Raw genomic sequence first — 24456 nt, 5'->3', positions numbered from 1 at the left:
CTTCCGTAATGTCAGGTGGTCAGACTCGCAAGGTGGAGCCTCACAATTGACTCATACAGAGGCAAAACTATATTTTTATATAACTTTTTATATAAGACAATATATTTACTAGCTCTTGGCCAGCAAGTTTGTCTGCAGTTATTCCCAAGTTCTCATTTAATGATTTCCCTAAGATATCTCCATTTAAGGCATAAAAATAAGGCATTTAAGTTAGAAAAACAGCTATGTATGATATGGTCATATGATTTAAGACAAAAAAAATCACATGCAGATTTTCAGTTTTACACATTTTAAATTTGTCCAAACAGGCCATACCATGCAATGCTGCTTCTGAAAGATGAGAAAATCTTACTGAATGAGCTTCCACTGGATTGTTCTCCAGCATTAGTAAGAATCATCAAGTCTGCATCTGCAGTGAAGAACCTGCAGCAGTTGGCTCAAGATGCTGACCTAGCCTTATTGCAGGTACCGTACATATCTTGCCAGTCCAAAATGAGGGTGTATGAGTAACAGAGTTGCCTCCAGTCAGCCCTTAGGCTTTGGTTGACCCTGGCTGTAAAACACATTTCTGGGATATCCCAGCTTTAGCACAGGCATCTCCATTAAATATAAATTAAATCGCTTTCTTTCAGACAAGGATACACAGATTTGTTTAGCCTCTTTATAATCCTTGAGGTCTGGCATGGTACAGCCCTGGGTTAAGTGATCATTGTATGCCAGCTCCATGATTTCTCACTTAAGGAAGCCATTTAAAAAAAACAAAAAAAAACAAAAACAGACCAAATAATAAAGTCACTTGGGAAGGCCACTCCATACTCATTAATTTATTTATTTATCCCCCCTCCTCACACTGCAATATCCCAAAGCGCTTAAGCCAGTTGCAACATCTCTGAGAGAGGCAGCGTTGCCATGTCATTGGTGGTTCCTGTTTATTTTAATTGCCAGGAAACATTCTGAAAGGTACACCATTCACCAAGCTGCTGCTGATCTACGTTTCCTTGAAAGTCTAGGGCTACCCAACTTAGATATACCGGATTGGGAACCGACATTTTAGGCCCCTTCTCGTCTGGCAGACCCCTCTAAGGAATGGGCACCAAAGGCGCAAGAGATCCAGAACACTGGATAAGTAATAGTCTCCTAACTCGACCAATGTTTTGTTGATAGTCGGATAGTTTTGCTGATGTTTTGCTGATAGTCGGAGACAAATTACATGTTTTCATCATGTTACCCTGTTTGCTATATGTTTCATTTTGTGGCTTGCTGGTGCCACAGGCTCTATGGCCTTGTCTTTGGGATGACAAAGGTTATACTTCAACATCCTTTTGTATTACTTTGTTTGAATATTTGCTTAATATATGTAAGAATTGTACGATTCGGTTGAGATGAATGTATTCAATGTATTTTGCCGTCATTAGCAACAAGTTACACATTCTCATTATATTATTACTCCTACCACTTCATGTGTTATTTGGAGGCCTACTGAACCCACGGGATACATGGTCATACCAGATTTGACACAAGGTACTCTGGTAATTTTCATATCACCCTGTTTGAATATATATTATCTATATGGAAGAATTTGATGACTCTGCTGAGTTTGGCGTTCTTTGCTTATTTTATTATTATTTGATTATGAACTTTAAGAATTCATCATGGTATCACCTAAGAAACTTCACATGTTGCTTGGAAGTCTACAGGATACAAAGCCTTATCTTTCATTACCTTACAGATTTATCTTTGGGACCTTTTTTGTTATCAAGTTTGGATATATGCTTTTTTTTATGTGGATCGTTTAAACTGCACTCACTGGACCTTTTTCTACTGCATGGAGTTTGATTTGGATACGATATAACGTTAGATGTACGGGAGTATATAATCTCTTAAAATCAGAGGTCATTTATCTACACACATACACATAAATCGAGGACCACATATAATATGTGCTTAGATTTTTTATTAATTCCTTATACTCCACATATCTATATCTGAATATTTGGTATTATTCATATACCCTTTGTCTACGCATTTTATTCATACACTACACTCAGGGTCGAGATTACATTACATATTCAAGCTTTTTTGTTGGTCACTCTGTGCCAGGTTGCACTGATTTGTCTGTTTGCCCATATACACTCACTAGCCACTTTATTATGTACACCTTGCTAGTACTGGGTTGGACCCACTTTTGCCTTCAGAACTGCCTTCATTCTTCATGGCATACTTTCTAAAAGGTGCTGGAAACATTCAGTTGGTACCAAGGGGCCCAAAGGATGCCAAGAAAATGTCCCCCACACCATTACAACACCACCACCAACCTGAACCATTGATACAAGGCAGGATAGATCTATGCTTTCATGTTGTTTACACCAAATTCTGGCCCTGCCATCTGTCACAGCTGGAGTCGAGACTCATCAGACCAAGCAACATCCTCCCAGTCTTCCATTGTCTAATTTTTGCCTGTGCAAATTTTTGCCTCAGTTTCCTGTTGTTAGCTGACAGGAGTGGCCTCCCGTGTGGTCTGCTGCTGCTGTAGCCCATCTGTTTCAAGGTTCGACGTGTTGTGCGTTTAGAGATGGCATTCTGCATACCTTGGTTGTAACGAGTGGTTGTTTGAGTTACTGTTACCTTTCTGTCATCTCAAACCAGTCTGCCTATTCTCCTCTGACATCAACAATGCGTTTTCATCCACACAACTGCCGCTCACTGGATGTTTTCTCTTTTTTGGACCATTGTCTATAAACCCTAGAGATGGTTGTGCGTGAAAATCCCAGTAGATCAGCAATTTTTTAAATACTCCGACCAGCCTGTCTGGCACCAACAACCATGCCACGTTCAACGTCACTTAAATCCCCTCTCTTCCCCATTTTGATGCTCGGTTTGAACTTTAGAAAGTTGTATCGACCACGTCTATGTGCCTAAATGCATTGTGTTGCTGCCATGTGATTGGCTGATTAGCTATTTGTGTTAACAAGCAATTGGACAGATGTACCTAATAAATTGGCCAGTGAGCGTATATATTCGACCATTCTCCCTTTTTTGATAATTTGGGTGCATAATACTTATAGCTATCATAATTAGTATTATGATAATCGCTGAAAAATACTGGGGTCGCAGTGGTCGCATTTGCATGTGTGATCATGGATGTGGGTGTGTGTGTGGGTGATTATGGATGTGTGTGTGTGATTATGGATGTGTGTTAGGGATATTCAAAATATCATTTATTATAAAAACACAATCTACAAAATATCTATGATCTGTGCACTGCAAAAGATAAAACAGAAAAAATATTTTCAGAACATGTCAAAATAAATCATGACATAGAATACAGCGTATTATCGATTGGTAATCAGGTTTAAATCACTGGTTTATGGCTCCAACAGGTGAAACAGCACATTACATAAGCATCTCCAATTTATTATTATTATCTTCTACTTATATAGCGCCAACAGTTTACGCAGCGCTTAATACTATACATAAATTCAAGGGATATGACAAGACAAGAATTGACAGACTAAGACAAACCGATACATTAGGTGGATACAATCTTATATGAACAGCATGAGTTAATATCAAACCAGTTCATTTCCAATCCACTCAGCAACCACAAATAAAAGAAAAAATAATAGTGATGACAACTGTATCTCACTATATTAATAATGTCTCTTGAGTATTAATGATGCAAATAATATCAAACTTCAGGAAAAAATACTTGATTCCAAGTAAAAAAAAATCTTTTACATCATTGTCATTATTACAGGTTAAAAGTTGCAGTCTCACAAGCCGTAATATACAATAATGAAATATATTATTTCCACAAAACAGGGATAAAATAAGCAGGCAAAATTCACCTCTAGTCAGAATAATAAGAACCCCATTATATTTACCGTCGCTTGTTGCTGTGGTCCAACTGGTTCATGTAGATATAAATCCAGGTTCAGTGGAAAAATTAAATGGAGGGAAAAAGAACTTCAAATGAGGCAAACACCATAAAATTATGGCTATTACTCATTATAATTAGAAATTTCATAGCATATTTACACAATTTTTTTTTCATTATTCACCGCTGAGACATGCTCCAGTTTAAGGAACTTAAAATCCTTTTAATTATATATAGCAAGCAAGATATGTCTGAGTCCGTTTTGTGTTTGTGTGAGTGTAATATGCTAAAATGTACTACACTTACTTTTCATCCTAAATAACACCGTGAATAAACCAAAAATACGTGCTACTATGGTGAGATGTGGTGAATAATAAGTGATTTTTTATGATAAATAATACTTCCCAAAAATGGACCGCAGCTGGCCAAACGACACTCTTCCTCAAAGTGTAAAAGTATAAGCGAACCAAAATTGTATGGGGCGCAGGTACATATAGAGGGAAAAAGAAACAACACAATATAGTGTAGATGGTATGTCCAATATAGTGATCAAGTGGTATGTTGCACTCACAAATAAAGAAGGTGATTCCAACCCATCAGCATGGACTATGTAAAATCTTTAATATTCTTCATATGAAAATCTAGAAAACAAACTAAAAATGGTGCAGTATCTCAAGGTAAAATACAGGTGTACCAATAAGAATGCACTCACAATTTTTCATGCACAAAAGTGCATATGCAGACCAAAAGGTAGGATGTGGTGAAGTCCAATTGAGTCAACGCGTTTCGCCCCTTGGGCTTCTTTAGGAGATCAATTGGTGAAAATATCAGCAATAATCAGTAATCCGTGAGTGGTTCCGTTCCCTCTGTCTGTTCTTTTATAGCCCTTTCCGTATGTGTCGTCGCGTGTTGACCTTTTTCCTTGATGTCATCGCGTATCGTCTCTGATTGTTCTCTTGTTTGTTAATAAAGTTGTAGGTGAAAAACGAAGGCTGTCTAGTTTGTATACGGGAGGATCTTCAAAATGCGCCTCTCGGTGATCAAAGAGAGAGAATGAGTCATTCAAAAAAGGGAATCAGCCTCGAGGGAATGATCGCGGTTAATATACTAAACAAACGAAAAAGAGACGAAGAAAAGAGACCAAAAAGGGAATCAGAGAAAGGACAGGAATATCCACCATATGTTCTACAGTGTTGTGTGTATCTACAAGAGAACATAGATCATAGTAACATAGTAACATAGTGACATCGTTCATAAGGTTGAAAAAAGACCAAAGTCCATCATGTTCAACCTATATACATATTGTGTCCCTACTGTGTTGATCCAGAGGAAGGCAAAAAACCCTTATGAAGCAGATGCCAATTGCCCCATACCAGGGGGAAAATTCCTTCCCGACTCCAAATATGGCAATCAGAATAAATCCCTGGATCAACGTTCTGTCCCTATTAATCTAATATCCATAACTTGTAATATTATTGCTTTCAAGAAACACGTCCAGGCTCCTTTTAAACTCTTTTATTGAGTTTACCATTACCACTTCCTCTGGCAGAGAGTTCCATAGTCTCACCGCTCTTACTGTAAAGAACCCCCGTCTGTGCTGGTGTAGAAACCTTCTTTCCTCCAGCCGTAGAGGATGTCCCCTTGTTATAGATACAGTCCTGGGTATAAATAGGTCCTGGGAGTGATCTCTGTACTGCCCCCTTATATATTTATACATAGTTATTAAGTCCCCCCTAAGCCGTCTTTTTTCCAAACTAAATAACCCTAATTCTGATAATCTTTCTGGGTACTGTAGTCCTTCCATTCCCCTTATTACTCTGTGAGACATTTTAAACGTGTAGAAATGGTGATAAATATCCTAAAAATAATAGATAAAATATATAAATATATAGGTATATACCGTATTGGCTCGAATATAGGCCGCACTTTTTTCCCCCACTTTAAGTCTTTAAAGTGGGGGTGCGGCCTATATTCGGGGTCCAGCGCCCGACAGGCAGCGGGGTTAGGATACAGATCCCCCGCAGCAGTGCAGGGGACCTGCATCCTACTCCCCGATACGCTCAGACAGCCTCCCCTGCCAGCACTTCCCACGGGGGGGGGTGCCGGCACGGGAGGTTTTACCTCTGCCCCCCCCCGGACTTACCGGAGCAGACTCCCGAGTGTCTTGCGGGACCGGCGGGGGACATCTACGCAATACGCGTATACAACTTCCGGCACCGGAAGTTGTATTGCGTAGATGTCCCCCGCCAGCCCCGCAAGACACCCGGGAGTCTGCTCCGGTAAGTCCGGGGGGTGGGGGCAGAGGAGGACAGTGGTAGCGTATCTCGGGGAGGGAGGACAGTGGTAGCGTATCTCGGGGAGGGAGGACAGTGGTAGCGTATCTTGGGGAAGGAGGGCAGTGCAGCATATCTCGGGGGGGGGGACAGAGGTGGCAGCATGTTTTTTTGGTGCTTTTTTAAAGAAAAAAAACTTTTTCTTTAAAAAAGCACCAAACATTTAGGGTGCGGCCTATATAGGGGGGCGGCCTATATCCGAGCCAATACGGTATGTATAAATAAATAAAATAAAAAAATCCCCCTTTTGTGTGCGTTTGAAACTTATGTATCCATTCCGTCTCTCGCTTGGCACACTGGCGGGGGGGAAACATTAAGGAACAATTAGCCAAGCGAGAGACGGAATGGATATATAAATTTCAAACGCACAAAAAAGGGGGATTAAATATGGAATTAGACATTTTAGCCTTCATGGATTAGACAGCTTTTATTTATTTTTTTAAAATATTTTATTTATTTATATATATACCTATATATTTATATATTTTTATATTTATTTATATTTTATCTATTATTTTTAGGATATTTATCACCATTTCTAAACGTTTAAAATGTCTCACACATATATATTGATGTATGGAATTTATATCATCTTCCCAATATAATTTAGGCACCTTGTAGTCATTGATTTACTAATCTGCGTATATATAGGCAACATGCCATTGCACAATTTAATATATATGTAGCATGTATAATTTAATATCTATATGTAGCATGTTAATATATAATTTTTCACTCACACAGCACTTTAGGATATTTATCATCCATTATTATCATTAACACACAAACACATCACATACAATTGAATCAATTTAATTAATGTATTAATTTATTCATTTATAATCCATCATTATTATCAACACACAATTTAATATTTAAACACATCACATACAATTAAATCAATTGATTTATATTAATATAAATTAATTCATTATTTCCTCACATGATCACTTTATTCAACATATTTATTAATATATAATTATTCATTTAACACAATTTCAACACATCACTTTATATATAGACACATCGATTATCAACATGCACACTTAAAATCCAATCAATTATGTATACATTTTGATCTCATATAAAGTAATAGACTCTCTTAATTATTCAATGGATATATTCCAGCGGACATTACATCCGTTATAGATATTTTTGCAGTCATCCATAGTCCGATATAATCAATATATATATCCAACGGACTTTACATCCTCTGCAGCTATGTATAACACACTTGTAGGTTACACTTTCTAGTTAAATATCCGGTACGATCTACGGTACGATCTGTGTTCTCTTGTAGATACACACAAACACAAATGTAGAACATATGGTGGATATTCCTGTCCTTTCTCTGGTTCCCCTTTTGGTCTCTTTTCTTCGTCTCTTTTTCGTTTCTTTAGTATATTAACCGCGATCATTCCCTCGAGGCTGATTCCTTTTTTGAATGACTCATTCTCTCTCTTTGATCACCGAGAGGCGCATTTTGAAGATCCTCCCGTATACAAGCTAGACAGCCTTCGTTTTTCACCTACAACTTTATTAACAAACAAGAGAACAATCAGAGAATACAGACGATACGCGATGACATCAAGGGAAAAGGTCAACACGCGACGACACATACGGAAACGGCTATAAAAGAACAGACAGAGGGAAACGGAACCACTCACGGATTGCTGATTATTGCTGATATTTTCACCAATTGATCTCCTAAAGAAGCCCAAGGGGCGAAACGCGTTGACTCAATTGGACTTCACCACATCCTACCTTTTGGTGGACTTTTATACCAAACGCCTGCATATGCACTTTTGTGCATGAAAAATTGTGAGTGCATTCTTATTGGTACACCTGTATTTTACCTTGAGATACTGCACCATTTTTAGTTTGTTTTCTAGATTTTCATATGAAGAATATTAAAGATTTTACATAGTCCATGCTGATGGGTTGGAATCATCTTCTTTATTTGTGAGTGCAACATATCACTTGATCACTATATTGGACATACCATCTACACTATATTGTGTTGTTTCTTTTTCCCTCTATATGTACCTGCGCCCCATACAATTTTGGTTCGCTTATACTTTTCATCCGAAAAGATCTGACAGTGTGTAAGCATGGATGTGTAATTGTGTGTATGAGCATGGATGAATAATTGTGTAAGTGGGGTGAGATGGAGTGTAATTTGTGTGTGTTTTACATATGTTGTATGTTGGAAGCGGGGCAAGGGGCAAAGAAGGCACAGACCAGTGGGGGCAATGGTGGCACAGACCAGCTGTTGGAAGTTGGGGGCCCGTGGCAATTTTTCCCATCAGGGCCCGGTGGTTTCTAGTTATGCTCCTGATCATAATGCACTTTTAACGCCACACTACTCACTGGTTTAGTTTTAGTTCTTTTTTGTTGTTGTTGATTTGCACTTCTCTGTTTTATCTCCGCTAGTCAATATATAGCGTTGTAACTATATACCGGATTGGCTTGATTGTAGGCCGCATTTTCTTCTTAGCTCAGGGATGGGCAATTCATCCGGGCAGGTGTTTTTTTTCCTTTTCTTTATCATTTAGCCCTGCTGTGGCCAAGCCCTGGCCGCTGAGGTTGTCTGAGCATATCGCGCAGACGTTCACTGGCTGGCACTGGCAGCCGGTGAACGCCTGTGCGATATGCGCAGATAACTTCCGCTGCTGCCGGCACTTCAGCCGGGGCTTCTTTGACTGAGAGTCGGCATAGAAGCCCCAGCGGAAGTGGCGAGAAACAGCAGAGGTTGTCTACGTGCATCGCGCAGATGCCCACCGGCTGCCCCCGTTAGACTCCATGGAGCAGGGCCGTAGGAAGGGTGAGGCACTCGCCTTGGGCACAGCTGTGAGGGGTGCACAGCTGCCCAATCAGCAGCTGCAGCCTCCAGGACTGGTTGGGGAGATCACAGATCTCCCTAACCAGCTCAACAGGGCCCCGTGGTGAATCACATTGCTGCCTAAAAATCAGTAACGATCCTATAGGGGAGGAGGCCAGCGGAAAGGCCACCTTCCCTGGGCCGGTCTTCAGGGGACTGCCGAGGCAGTGGCACGATTGTACTCTTCCCAACTAGCCCTGCTCATCAGGCGCCCCTGTGGGCTGTGCGCACCCAGGCACCATCAGCGCTGGTCTGGGTGGAGCTGTCCGATGAGCAGGGCTGGTTGGGGATATCACATATAAATTTCTGTTTATATGTAACATATGCTGACTAACTGCATAATAGATACCAAGAATGTTAAAATACATGTATTCCTTTTCATTATATAAAATACTGATTTACCATTCCGCGCATGTGTATTTTTTTCTTTAAAATAGCACCAAACTTTAAGGGTGCGGCCTGTAATCGAGCCAATACGGTATATTTATCTGCATCGATTAATACATGCACTGCTCCTTTGTCATTCGGATACTTTGTAGCAGTTAAATTTCCATTTTACAGAGAAAGTATGTGCTAATACTTGTAACTTTATATCATCGGTGTGTCCTGTGTATTGTGTATGGCTGGTACTCTGTACTGATATCTGTGTACCTTACTACATATGCTCTTTTTTACATTAAATATAATTAAGAAACTTTTTTTTATTTATTTTTTTTCCATAAGTGCTAAAACACATTCCCAACTCTAAATTACACTGAAGACATTTTCTAAATTAAAATCGTTTTTCATCAAAAGCAAGACCAAGCAAACCTAAAAGGACTATACCATCAGGAAAATTATTTCCAGCTAGCATCGCTATGGAATAAACAAGCATCTGCATCCGCAATTCAAGACCAGCTGAAACAGGAGCGTATTACTCTAAGCCAAAGCAGTCAACATTAAGTACGGACTTCATTCTCCAAACCACTTCTTCATCAAAAACAAGTCTAAATATTTAGCATGGACCAGCCAATACAGAAATTTCACAGTCAAAGACAGGAAAAATGACCAGTTTACTGATCAAAATGATTTGCATTTTTGCTTGCAGTACCACAGCATATGTGATGAGATGGCTGCATGAGAGTTAACACTGTATCATATGGAGCAGATAATATTCAGCTATGCATAAGATCAGCTACACTTTGCAGAATAGCGTGCCACCTATTTGCAGGGGAGGGCTGGCAGCCTAAGGCCTGGGGGGCAAGTCTAGCCCTTTTTGTAGGATTTGCATGTTTTATTTTATTCATATGTGATAGAAGAGGCCAGGCTCAGAAAATCTCTGAAGGTTTGGAAAAAGAAAAGGCGAATTTTAGAACTAATGCAGATGCTAGTTAGCCCAATTTTACATCTCGAGGTGAAATTGTACATTTTTAAAAAAAACAATTACCGTATTTGCTCTGAAAAATACCCCTCGTCTTATAATCGGGGTCGTCTTATAATCAGACCTCAAATAGGTCTGACTATGAGACGACTAAGATCCAGATCCCCCGCAGCTGCAGGGGACCTGGATCCTCCTGTGTGTGTAGCTGGGGCAGCGTGTAGATGTCTACGCGATTCACGTAGACAACTTCCGCTGCAGCGGGAAGGAGGTGTGGCTAGCAGCGGGGGTTATCTGCGTCCATCGCGCACACCTTCCACGGCTGTCAGATCTCTGACAGTCGGGGAAAGTCTGCGCGATGGACGCAGACAACCCCCGCTGCTAGCCACGCCTCCTTCCGGCTGCAGCGTAAGTGGGTGGGATCTGCACGCTGCCCCGGCTACATGACAGGGAAGTCAGAAGCCCGGTAAGTTTGGGGGGGGTGGGGGAGTGTTAAATGGGGAGCATAAGGCATTTCTGGAGGCAGAGTGCTCTGTGAAATGCCTTTTAACCCCCTTAATGCCATTCTGCCTCCAGAAATGCCTTTTTAACCCTCTATACGCCACTCTGCCTCCTGAATGCCTTAAACCTCCCTATATGCCACTCTTCCCCATAATATGCCTTTTAACCCTCTAAATGCCAGAGTGGCATATAGGAGTATAAGGCATTTCTGGAGGCAGAGTGGCACATAGGGGGTCAAAAGGCATATCATGGGGCACAGTGGCATATAGGGTTAAAAGGCATATCATGGGGAACAGTGGCATTTAGAGGGTTAAAAGGCATATCATGGGGCACAGTGGCATATAGGGGGTATAAGGCATTTCTGGGGCAGATGTGTATAACTGGGGGGGCAGGTTGCAAAATAGAAGGAAATAAAACCAAAATATTTTTCTCAATCATAGCTTTTATTAAAAAAAAATAGTTTAGATGAATTAACATTTACTGGTAAAACTTTTTTCCTATAGGGTCGTCTTATATTCAGGCTTTTTCTTTTTTTTCCTAAATTAATATTCAGATTTGGGGGGTCGTCTTATAATCAGGGTCGTCTTATAATCGAGCAAATACGGTATATCCTCAACAACTTCACTTTATTGCAAAATAAAAAAGCACAAGCCATGGCTAATTTAAATCAGATTAACTATGCTAAAAGCAGTGAACGCATTAAAATGCATCTTAATACACATTTAGGCTACTTACAAGGGTAATTTTTATTAGAAAGCAATATAAAATGATCATTGTTGCTTTAAATCAACATGGAAGCCACTTATGGGTTTTCTTCATTCATCCCTATGAACATTTGAGGAGTATAGTGTACCTCTCATTATATTTTTGTAAAGAAATTGCAATTTTATTAAGTGAAATATAACACAGGGATACACCAGCCTTAATAGTTAATAGATAGGCATGCATTGTCATGGGTGCCTGGGGGGCAAGTCTAGTCAAATGGCCCATTGCGCCACCAAAGCAGCTGCAAGCGACATTGAAAGCTGCCAGACACCAACAATACTGCAGTACAACCCCTATCACTATATACTAAGCCAAACATTGATGTGGTGTAGGCCTACCACTTCAGTGACTGGCTTAGTATATAGTAGGGATGCACCGAAATGAGAATTCTGGACCGAAACTGAAAATTCAGCATTCACTTGGCCAAAACCGAAAAAAACAAAAACAAAAAAACCTATAAATTACTTTATTAAAAGTAACACACCAAAATGAGACAAAAAAAATCAGTAACAATATGTATATATATATTTATATATATATATATAATTGTTAACAGCAATCACAATCCTATCATGTGATTGCTGTTAGCAATTATATATATATATATATATATATATATATATATATATATAAAACACTTTCAAAAAGATGGTCAGCACTCCAGGTCTTTAAATTGACAATTTCATTTTATTCAAAGTCAGGTCGACGTTTCAGTCATTACTGACTTTCATCAGGACATATATATATATATATATATATATATATTTATATATATTAATACTGTTATTAAATTGTTCTGTCCAATTTTGGTGTGTTATTTACTTTTAACCCCTTAACGACAATCCCCGTACATGTACGGGGTTGCCGTGCAACGTGTTAACGACAATGCCCGTACATGTACGGGCTGCCGTTAAATAGCTGCATCGCCACGATCGCGGCGTTTTCGCCGCGATCGGCGGCTTTGCAGCATCCACGGAAGCCTCACAAGTGAGGCTGACCGTGGATCCGGGGAGGGCAGCCCTTGGCAGCCCTCCCCGGAAGAAAAATGGTCGCCGCCGCACCGATCATCAAAGATCGCGGCGGCGCCCGGCTAAAACTGCTTAGGAAGCGATCGGAATCGCTTCCTAAGCATAAACTGTGTTACTGACATGCCTCAGTATCGAGGCATGTCAGCAACACTACCCCCCTACCCTGATCGCCTTGTGATTGCTCCGAGGAGCAACCACAAGTGCCATCCTGTGAATGACGTTGCCGTCATTCACAGGATGGCATTAACAATAGATCTGAGTTCACAGAGGGTCTATCCAGACCATCTTGAGAACTCTCGAGCTCCTCCTGCAGGTTGCATGCAGGTACTGCATCCAACCATGCAAGGTCAATGGAGCCCAGCTCACTAATGAGAGTGACTAGTAATAAAAAATAAAAAAATTAAAAAAAAATTGGTCAAAAATGTTTAAAAAAATATGGTAACATGTAAAAATCCCCACTGTCACCAAAAAAGTTTTTAATAAGCAAGTCCTAAAATTCTTTATCTTTACAAAAATTCCAGCATGGAAAGAGTTAAAATATTGGCATTACAAATGCCCATAGGGTGTCTAGTATTAAAAATATATGATTTGATGGGGTAAATTAAATTAGCCGGGTTCAAAGATGTCCCAAATATGGGACATGGGGCAGATGTCTAAATGGCAAAAAAATACACACCTCACAAAGGCGGCATTTTACCTCCCAAATAACCCTACAAACCCATGCATGGGGGATATCACTGCGCTCAGGAGATGTTACTGAACACATATTGGGGTGTTGTTTGACACGGACATACACCAGGAGCGATAAATTTATACCTGAAGTACAACATGTGTGAAAAAAATACAAAATAAATTTACTACCACAAAGTTTCACAAAGGGTGGTGGTAAAATTAGTGCATGGAAAAGGTTAAAATACCAGCATTTCAGATACCTTGGGGTGTCTAGTTTTTGAAAATATATGATTTGATGGGGTAAATTGCATTGGCCGGCTTCAAAGATACCCGAAATGGCACATGGGGGGAAGAATTACCAAATTTGGAAAAAAAGGTTTTGAAATAGCAAAACGCTACCTGTACTTATTGCCCCATAACGTGCAGAAAAAAGCAAAAAAACATAAAATCATTGGGTATTTCTAAACTCAGGACAAATAGTAGAATCTATTTAGCAGGTTTTTTTATTAGTGTTTGCAGATGAGTAAAAGTTTTCTGTTTAAAAAGTGAGAAAAAGTTATTTTTTAACAAAAAATCCCCATATTTTATCATTTTTTATAGTAAATTAGATGATATGATAAAATGAATGGTATCTAAAGAAAGCCCTATTTGTCCTGGAAAAAACAATATATAATATGTGTGGAAGCACGAAATGAGAAAGAAGACAATCACAGCTAAACAGTAACACTGAAAAACGTTAAAAGAGCCATTGTCCCGCAATATACTACGAGTAAAAACCCCTATTGTCCTTAAGGGGTTAATAAAAGTGTTGTTAACACACCAAAATTAGACAAAAAAAATATATAATTGATAACAGCAATCACACTCTTATCATGCCTAGGCAGCCAGTACATGCTGGAACCTGGGCATGATATGAATGTGATTACAGCCTCCCTATGCCATGCCTATGCCCCACACACACTTACACATCCATGCTATCTGAAACCCTCATTCACAAACATTCAGCATAAACTACAGCATGACACCCATCACTCTCGCACACTAATCCACTCTCCCTGAATATTTCCCTACATTTCCTTTGTCACTGTCACTTTTCCTCTTCTTCTTCTCCATTCTCCCTTCTGTGCAGTGAGAGCGGAAGACGGTAGGCGCGGCTTCAGTGTTGTGTGCCGGGATTTGACATCAAGTCCTGACGCACAGCCACAGTTACCATGCGCATCGCTTCTGGAGGCGTGCCAGCGTGGTGGCACCCCTCAGATGAGTGGCACCCAGGGCGGACCGCCCCCCCCCGCTAGGTACGCTACTGGCACTATGGCCGTTTTCAATCCCACTCGCAGCCGCTTAGTTTTGAACTTTGCGGCTGCCTCACATGTTTGTCTGCTGGCAGATACATGCCATCCCTTCTGGCTTAAAGTTGTATGGAAGAGAATTTACTTTCCAACAGGACAACAATTTTAAACCTGAAGTCCAAGAAAGTGAAACAAGTCTTACTTTTGCATGGCTTTCCCATAGCAATCACTGGACCTCAACACCATTGAACATAGAATTTGATGGAGCGTTTGCAAATGGTGGTTATACCAAGTCTTTTTTAGTTATGTACTAACAAATATTTTACCTTTTTTTGAGAAATAATGTACATTTTGTCAAACATGTATTTTAATTTTTTTAGACATTGAAAACAGATTGTGGTAGTGGACTCTGTATGCACGTGTTTGTATATATTAATAAATAATATACACATACATGCTGTGTTGTAGGATTTAGCAATTATCAAGTTCTGTTCCAGTGGAAGGATTCATAAACTATTTATTCCTGGTGTGCCTTAAGGACTGGGTTGGGAACCACTAATCACACTCTGGCACACAGTGCCTTGTGGACTTTTTGTGTTTATGTAGTGTTGTATATCGTAACTCAAAAAAATGTACATTCTACAAAGTATATTCTGTCTTTTTATACAGGTTTTCCAGCTTGCTGCACACTTGGTGTATTGGGGCAAAGCAATTATAATATTTCCATTGTGTGAGAACAATGTCTATATGCTGTCTCCAAATGCCAATGTTGGCCTGTAAGTATGATTTGTTAATCTCATATAGGTTAACCTGAATGTATTGGTTATATCACAGTATAAGTATCTCCGTTGCATTCTGTCATTGTCCCAAGTGTTAATTTAACAGTACAGTACTTAGTTAATTTGTGTAAAAAATAAGCCACTGACCACTGTCTTCTTTAAAGCCCTTTTTGTAGGATTTGCATGTTTTATTTTATCCATATGCGATAGAAGAGGCTAGGCTCAGAAAATCTCTGAAGGTTTGGAAAAAGAAAAGGCGAATTTTAGAACTAATGCAGATGCTAGTTAGCCCAATTTTATCTCTCGAGGTGAAATTGTACATTTAAAAAAAAAAACAATTATATCCTCAACAGCTTCACTTTATTGCAAAATAAAAACACAAGCCATGGCTAATTTAAATCAGATTAACTATGCTAAAAGCAGTGAACACATTAAAATGCATTTTAATACACATTTAGGCTACTTACAAGTGTAATTTTTATTAGAAAGCAATATAAAATGATCATTGTTGCTTTAAATCAACATGGAAGCCACTTATGGGTTTTCTTCATTCATCCCTATGAACATTTGAGAGTATAGTGTACCTCTCATTATATTTTTGTAAAGAAAATGCATGGGTGCTCATGTACATATGCATGGGTGCTCATGTACATATGCATACTGTTCAATGAAGTGCATAAAATTACAACGTTTCCAGTCTAGTTAATGGAACTGTTTTTGGGGTCTTTGTATACTGTTCAATCTTTTTAATGTATTAACTCTATTATTTTTCAGTTATTCATCATTGGCAGAAAAATTTTCAACTCAATTCCCTGCACAAGATCTCCCATTGGTTCTTGCAAAATTTTCACTTCCTCTTTCGCTGTCGGAGTTTAAAAACCCATTGTCACCTCCAGGTCAGGAGGTAAGTTAATGTGCTAAGTTGCTGACTTTTATCTTAAACCCTTGATGAGAATATTTTCATCATCTTGGCCCAACTGTAATTTTCCTCTTCTTTAGAGTGCAAAGTAGGACTTGAAAAGAAATTATTCTTATGTATGCTATATGTTTTATGAAACAAATATAAAAAAGAGGATTTACACTACAAAGCTAATGCAAATGGAAAAAAACTCAAAGTATATCTGAGTTTGGAAATAACTTACATGCCTGGAATTTTTGTTTGTCCTCATCTTTTACAGCCGAATATTAGAATGTGTGCATCACTTTTGGTAAGTTGTATTTTCTTGTCTGCTGATTAACCACTTTGCAACCTTAGCACTTCCTAAAACATGGTCTAGATAACCCAGGATGTAATAGCACATCCTATGGTTTTTGCACTACAGAGGACATCTGCCCACCATTGTATGGGAGATCAGACTATCGTTAGGCAGCCTGGGATCTCCCCTCTCAGCAGAAGCTGGCATCGCTTACCGACCCAATGTCGAGTGCCGATTATACTAGAATATCGAAGAATGCCTGAACTAGGGCTGCAACTAACGATTATTTTCATATTTTTTCAATTAATCGGATAACAAAATAAATGTAAAATTTTCATTTATTTAAAATAATTTAATAAACAAACAGGATGTTAAAAACAAACAGCAAAATAAAAAAACTTTGGTAAAAATGCATTTCTTGTTTTTATTTCCCAACCTGCCCCCCCAGTTATGCACATTTGAGCCCAGACTTGCCTCCCAGATGTGCCACACTGCCTCCCAGATGTGCCACTCCGCCCTCCCCACATATGCCTTATATACCCTATATGCCTTATACCCCCTGCCAGTGTGCCCCTTGATGTGCCTTAAACCCCATATATGTCATACCCCCAGATATGCCTTATACCCCCCAGAAATGCCATAGTGTCCTCATAGATTCACAGACTAGTTCGCAGATTCGTTCGCAGCCCACTGACACATTACTTTTATAAATAAATACAGGATTAATCTTCACTGCCAGTGTGCCCCTTGATGTGCCTTAAACCCCATACATGTCATACCCCCAGATATGCCTTATACCCCCCAGATATGCCATAGTGTCCTCATAGATTCACAGACTAGTTCGCAGATTCGTTCGCAGCCCACTGACACAATACTTTTATAAATAAATACAGGATTAATCTTCACTGCCCCCAGGATTTAGATTCACCTTAGTTTGGCTCCCTTTACCTCTAACTGCACCTTAAGTTAACCTTATTAAATTAACTCTCAGTCCTCGGCATTAAATTAACCCTAAAGACCCCATTAACCATAACTGCCCCTAAATTAACCCTAAACACCCCATTAACCATAACTGGCCATGAATTAACCCTAAACACCCTGTGAACCATAACTGCCCCTAAATTAACCTAAAGACCCCATCAACCATAACTGCCCCTAAATTAACCCTGAACATCCCATTAACCATAAGTGCCTCTAAATTAACCCCTACCTCCCCTAACTTTCAGCAGCCCAAATATTAATTTTATACTTACCGTTAGATAAGTTGCTGAGCAGTGTGGACGATATAAGGAAAGGGGCGGGGCCAATCATCAGTGTGACTGCAGGGAGGGACTGTAAGTAGTAACTGCTGTAAGTGACATTGAATGAACCGGATTATGAAACGAGGGGTATTTTTCAGAGCATTTGCTCTGAAAAAACCCTCATCTGATAATCGATAAAATCGATTCAACTAATCGATAACGAAATTTGTTGGCAACGATTTTCATTATCGATTTTATCGATTAGTTGTTGCAGCCCTAGCCTGAACACGTATTCTCTGCCAGCAGTGTCAGGACTAACATCGTGGGAAACAACTTCAAAAGAAAAAAATGTAAAATCCAGACTCTCCTGAGACCTAATCTAGTTAACACTAAATCCGTGAAGTTCAGCCCTCCTACCTATTACTCCTGCTTTTGATCCCAAAGAGGCAAACTTTTCATTTTGTCACTTAGAGGGGACAATTTCCTTCTGGACTCCAAAAGGCAATCAGATTTCTCATTGGATCAAGAAACTCATATATTAGTGATATATTCTATCATTTATAGCCCTGTATTGTTCTGCTTTTGTAAAACAATCCAGACCCTTTTTGAATGCATCCATCTCATTTGGCTAATTCAGTATTTCTTTATTTTCAATATAGGGAAAGGGATACATAAGGGAAAGAAGGGAGGGATAAAACCAAAATATGCAGATACCGAAATATGAAACACTTGAAGTAGTGATATACAGATTGAAATATTGCATGTTAAAGTAATATGGAAATCAGCCGAGTGCTCAGAAAAAAGCGAGGGGGAGGGAAAAAGGAGAGGGGGTGGGAAACAGAGCGGGGGAGAAGAAAAATAAAAATAATTAAGATATTTGAGATGTAGAAATTGAAATCGATTTAATATAACGTGCAGAAGAGAAGAGAGATATTAAGAAAAGAGAGGAGGAGGAGGAGAGAAGAGAAGAGAAAGAAAAGGGACCCAGAATGTCCAACAACCTGCCGCCCAAGAGCGCACCACGTGAAATGACCAGCAATTACTCGTCCAAAACCGCTCAATCGAATAGGGGACGGACAAGGGGCCCCAAAACAAATTCCAGCCAGTGAGACCTAGTACTCGGATATCTATCAGTTGTCCTATCTGCCAACAGAGCCAGTTCCTCAAGCACCTGTTTCTGCTCCACCCGGAGGATCCAGAGTTTCTTTCAGAGTGGGCGGGGTTCCCCCATTGCAAAGGTATCAGGGCTTTCGCTGCTGTCAGTAAGTGGTGGATTATCAACTTCTTGTACCAGGCTATCGGGTGGGACAAATGCTGAAGAAGGTAAAATTCTGGCGTAAACGGGGATGACCTTATCTGTACAATTCTGCAAATGTTTGAATGGATGGATGTCCATAAGGGAACTATTCGGTGTACGGTGTTTTTTATTGCGTCCCATGCTCAAGATCACTAAACGTGCGAGCGGCGGTGGAGCAGTTAGCTCATGCGGCCAACTTAGTCGGCGGTTGGGCATGCCCCCATCCATCGTATTTGATAGCACTACCTCTCTTCACCATTTCCGAGAGCATGGCCTCTCGTTCTTTGTACATTTCTGTTACTGAACAGATTACTGTTTCTGTTACTGTCTGCTTTTCTGTTTCAGGACGGGCGGGGGGGGTGAGAGACATGGTTTCTCACTCCCCTCCCCGCGATCCCCCTGCACCGATCACAATGTCCTCACAGACGTGCATAGAGATCGCAGCGTCTGTGCCTCATCGGAGGACAGGATATCCCCTGCAGGGGTTACGACCATACGACCCTGCATTGTCCAGCTTAACAGTATTTTAACAGTATTTAATTGCTTAAGCACTTTTTACTGTGTGAGCCAATCCCATGTTTGTTGCAATGGTTCTGTAAAATCCGCCACCAAGGGCTCAGCCATCAGACCTTCCTTGGTGTAAACAGAAAAAATATTAAATTTGCTTTCTCTCTGTCATCATTCAACAATTTTCCCATTTTAGATAGCTTTTTTTCCATTGGTACAAAAATGTTTTACTCTTCTTAGCAATCAGTTTCTCATTTTTCAATTTAGCCATTTTAATTGCATTTTTCCTGGCTTTGTTGGCATCTTTGTACTCTATAAATGATGCTGCAGATCCTTTGCTTCTATAATGTTTGAGTGCCATTTTCTTGTTTTACATTTACTGTTTTATATTACTGGTAATCCACATTGGTTTTCGTTTGCATCTTTTGAATTTGTTTCCCAAAGGTATACATCAATGTCTGTAAATTGTAATGTGTGCTTAAAAGTACTCCAGTAGTCTTCTGTATTTTGTCCATCCCAGTTTGTGTTCAGTAAAAACGCTTTCTTCACCTCAATGTGGCTTCTCCCCCAGACATCAACATCAGCCATATATTGTATGGCGACGGGCGCCTGATTTAAAAGAGCTTAGGAGGCAATCAGCGATCTCCTCCTAAGCTTAAAGGGTAGCAAGGCATTCAGTGACACGGAGAGGGGATCACATTTGCCACTACGACAGATTTTGCCTCTCGCAAGATGATGGCGTCCTTTAAAAATAAATAAATACGTTTCCAAGACCCTCCTGAGAACTCTAGGCTCCCCCTACAAGGTTAAATACACAGGTACTACATTCAACCATGCAGAGTCCAGCTTTCTGATCGGAATATGTTTACTTTTATGAGGAAGTCCTAAAATTAGCGCTATATCGTTACAAAAACTTCTTGCATGCAAAATACTGGCATGTTAAATGCCCATGGGGTGTCTGGTTTAAAAAAAAAAATGATGATTTGATGGAGTAAATTGAATGGGTTCAAAGTTGTCCAAAAATTGGACATGGGCACAGACTGATCACAGACTTCAAAAAAAGTGCAGACCTCTCAAAGGTTTTATCCAGGGCCGGCCTGACAATGGAGCCGACTGGGGCAACCGCTCTAGGCGGCACTTTTGCCGCCCCAAGCCCTTTTTTTTTTCTTTTTTTTTAAGCGAAAGAGAAAGGGGCGCCGAGTGGTTTTCGCTTACCAAGCTGTCGGTACCCGCTCGGCGCCCCTCTCTCCTCTGCGGCGAGTCTCCCTGTTCGGTCCCGGTGCCGGCTTGTAATGCTGAGTGCCGGAAGATTACCTCATTTCCGGCGCTCAGCATTACAAGCGGGCACTGAGACCGAACAGGGAGACTCGCCGCAGGACTGCTGAAAGGTAAGTACAGGGGGGGGTAAGGGTAGATAATAGGGAGGGAGGGAGAGGAAGGGTAGATAATAGGGAGGGAGGGAGGGAGAGGAAGGGTAGATAGGGGGGGGCATTTTAAAATTTGCCCCAGGCGGCAACACATGCATGGGAGGGTATCACTGTACTCAAGAGATGTTGCTGAACCCATATTGAGGTGTTTGACAGTAACATATGCCAGGAGTGGAAAATTTATACCTGAAGTACAATGTGCGTGAAAAAAAATACCACCACAAATCTTGGCAAAGGCTAGTGGTAAAGCGTGTGCATGTAGCGAGTTAAAATACCAGCATTTGAAATACCCTGGGGTGTCTAGTTTTGAAACATATCTGGTTTGATGCGGTAAATTTAGTAAGCAAGGTTGTCCCAAATAACACATGGGGCAGTATGACCACATGTCAGAATTCCAATTTGTAAAATGCATACTTCCCAAATGTGGCTTTTTAGCCCCCAAACCACCCAACAATCCATGGACTGTATCCATATCACTGTATCCAGGAGATGGCGCTGAACTGAAAATTGTGGTGGTGTTTGACAATGACATATACCAGGAGTGGTAAATTCATACCAAAAGTGTAATGTGCTTGGAAAACACCCACAAAAAATTACTTCCACAAAATTTGATGGCTGGGTAGCACTAGAGCACTAGAGTATCCCAGTAATCCCAGTATTTGAAATACCCTGTGGTGTCAGTTTTCAAAAAATATATATAGTTTTATGGGTTAACTTTAATTGGCTGGCTTCAAAGTTGTCCCAAATAGGACATGGGGCAGAATTTTCAACATTCTGTGGCCTATCACTCCCCAAACAACCTGAGAAACATATGCATGGGTGGTATCACTGTACTCAGGAGATGTTGCTGAACATATAATGTGGTGGTGTTTTGACATATAGCATGAGCTGTGCATCTTACACCCATCAAACATATATGTTTGAAAACTAGACACCCCAGGGTATTTCAGATGCTGGTATTTTAACTCTTTACATGCACTAATTCTGCTACCAACCTGTGTTAAACTTTGTGGTAGTATTCAGCAATATTCAGCAACATCTCCTGAGTAGATTGATAACACACATGTATTTGTTTTGTTGTTTGGGAGCTAAAAGGTTAAATTTGGGAGGTGCACAATTTTTTTGGTCTAACTTCGACATTTGTCCAGTTTGCACATATGCCCTGTTCATGATGTCTTTGAAACCAGCCAAATCAAACCATATCGTTTTCAAAGTTAGACACCCTAGGTTATTTCATATTCTAGTATTTTATCTCTTACCATGGCAGGGTTTTATTGAGATACAGTGCCAAATTTTCTTTGAATTGGATGATTCCCCTTATGATGTCACATACCTCCCAACATTTCAAAATGTGAAAGAGGGATACTTTTTTTTTTCCAAATCTCGCGGAAGTCACTGATACAAGCAATTGTACTTTACAATGTCACGCTCGCATCACCACTTAAAACGCTTCATTTTTGTCAGCACAGTCATGCATATTAAAAATAACCAACACATCGAACTGAATTCCCATGAGGCTCAGCCAGACATACTACTTCCATGATGTTGGTTGAGCGTCATGGGAAGTGCAGCAACAGTAAAGCTGCAGATGCTAGCTCTGAACTAAAACTCATATGATTCTCAGCCAGCCAGGTGTCCACCATAATGCTGGCTGAGCATCATTGGAAGAGTAGTCCACAGCAGCAGAGATTCTTTTAAATTAAAAAAGGCTAATATTAGCCTCCCTCCCAGGACCCATACACACTGCCTTTACACACACACACACCCGCCCATAAACACACATATACACATACACAGCTTTTACACACATATACATACGCTCCCTTACAGACACAAATATACATGTACACTGGCCTTACACAGTGGCGTCTCCAGCTTTCGTATTTAGGGGGGGCACATGGGGGGCCAGGGACCAAAGTAGGGGGGCCAATTATAAAACGGTACATATAATATATATATATATATGCATTAGACATGCATTTTTAATTACATGATATGTACTTATCTCTTTGAAGTGATTGAAATATGATTTTAAAATAACAGCTGAACTGGCAGTTATTTTTCATTCTTTAATATTAGCCCCTGCTGCCAATATATATATATAAATATTAGACCCTGCTGCCGATATATAGAAATATTACACCCTGCTTCCGATATATATATTAATATTAGCCCCTACTGCGGATATATATTATTATTAGCCCCTGCTGCGGATATATACTTATATTATACCCTGCTGCTGATATATATATTAGACCCTACTGCCGATATATATATAAATATTAAACCCTGCTGCCAAGATATATAAATATTAAACCCTGCTGCCAAAACATATATACATATTTGCCCCTGCTGCCAATAAAAATATAAATATTTGCCCCTACTGCCAATATATATATATAAATATTAGACCCTGTTGCCAATATATTTTATAGTGAAAAAACTGGACCCTACCCAAGCATTTCCTTGGGCCCCGCTCAATGCTCCCTTGCATGCAATCACTCCCTCCGCTACCACACCAAAAAAATATATTTGCCACACTGACTGCAGATCAGGGGAAGACAGTGAGAGTCAGTCCTTCTGACTGCACCATGACATTGAGAGGTCCTCTCCCCTGTAATCATCCCTTTGTCCCCTCATTCACTAGACCATACCGCTCTTTTACTTACACCCGGGTATAGATCAGGTATAGATCAAATAAAAAACACAACAGAATAAGAAATACAAACCCTGTATTTGCAGGTATACATAAATAATGTATGGAAGCATAGCATAGCAGATACAGATCAACAGAATGACACACAAACCCAGCTATGCAGGTACAGATCAACTGGAAATCACATAACAACTAAGCATTAACGCCAATTTTGTCCCCAAACAGCCCGCCCTGACACCAGTACAGGCTCTGCAACACCGACACCCAAACACACACACCAGGACAGGCTCTGCCACACAGACACCCAAACAGACACACCAGGACAGGCTCTGCCACACAGATACCAGGACAGGCACTGCCACACTAACACCCAGACACACACACCAGGACAGGCTCTGCCACACCGACTCCCAAACATACACACACCAGGACAGGCTCTGCCACACCGACACCCAGACACACACACACACACACACCAGTACAGGCTCTGCCACACAGACACCCAAACACACACCAGGACAGGCTCTGCCACACCGACACCCAGACACACACACACACACACACACCAGTACAGGCTCTGCCACACAGACACCCAAACACACACACACACCAGGACAGGCTCTGCCACGCAGACAGCCATACACACACAC

At 40.3% G+C, this 24456-nt stretch overlaps 1 protein-coding gene across 5 annotated transcripts in view; it reads left to right on the top strand.

Moving 5' to 3' along the window:
- NPRL3 (NPR3 like, GATOR1 complex subunit) overlaps positions 1-24456 on the top strand; it is a 177692-nt gene that overhangs the window by 125157 nt on the left and 28079 nt on the right. For 4 of the 5 annotated variants that reach the window (XM_053472102.1, XM_053472101.1, XM_053472104.1 and 1 more), the window contains 3 exons: positions 309-465; positions 15373-15479; positions 16257-16386. In XM_053472102.1, coding sequence (XP_053328077.1) covers positions 309-465; positions 15373-15479; positions 16257-16386 — 394 coding nt within the window. Of the gene's footprint in view, positions 1-308; positions 466-15372; positions 15480-16256; positions 16387-16660; positions 16813-24456 lie in introns of those variants that run through there. The other variant, XM_053472105.1, reaches the window with a different exon arrangement.

This window comes from Spea bombifrons, chromosome 7 (assembly GCF_027358695.1).
Source record: "Spea bombifrons isolate aSpeBom1 chromosome 7, aSpeBom1.2.pri, whole genome shotgun sequence".
Taxonomy (NCBI): Eukaryota; Metazoa; Chordata; class Amphibia; order Anura; family Pelobatidae; genus Spea; species Spea bombifrons.
This window is presented reverse-complemented; position numbering and strand designations above follow the sequence as displayed.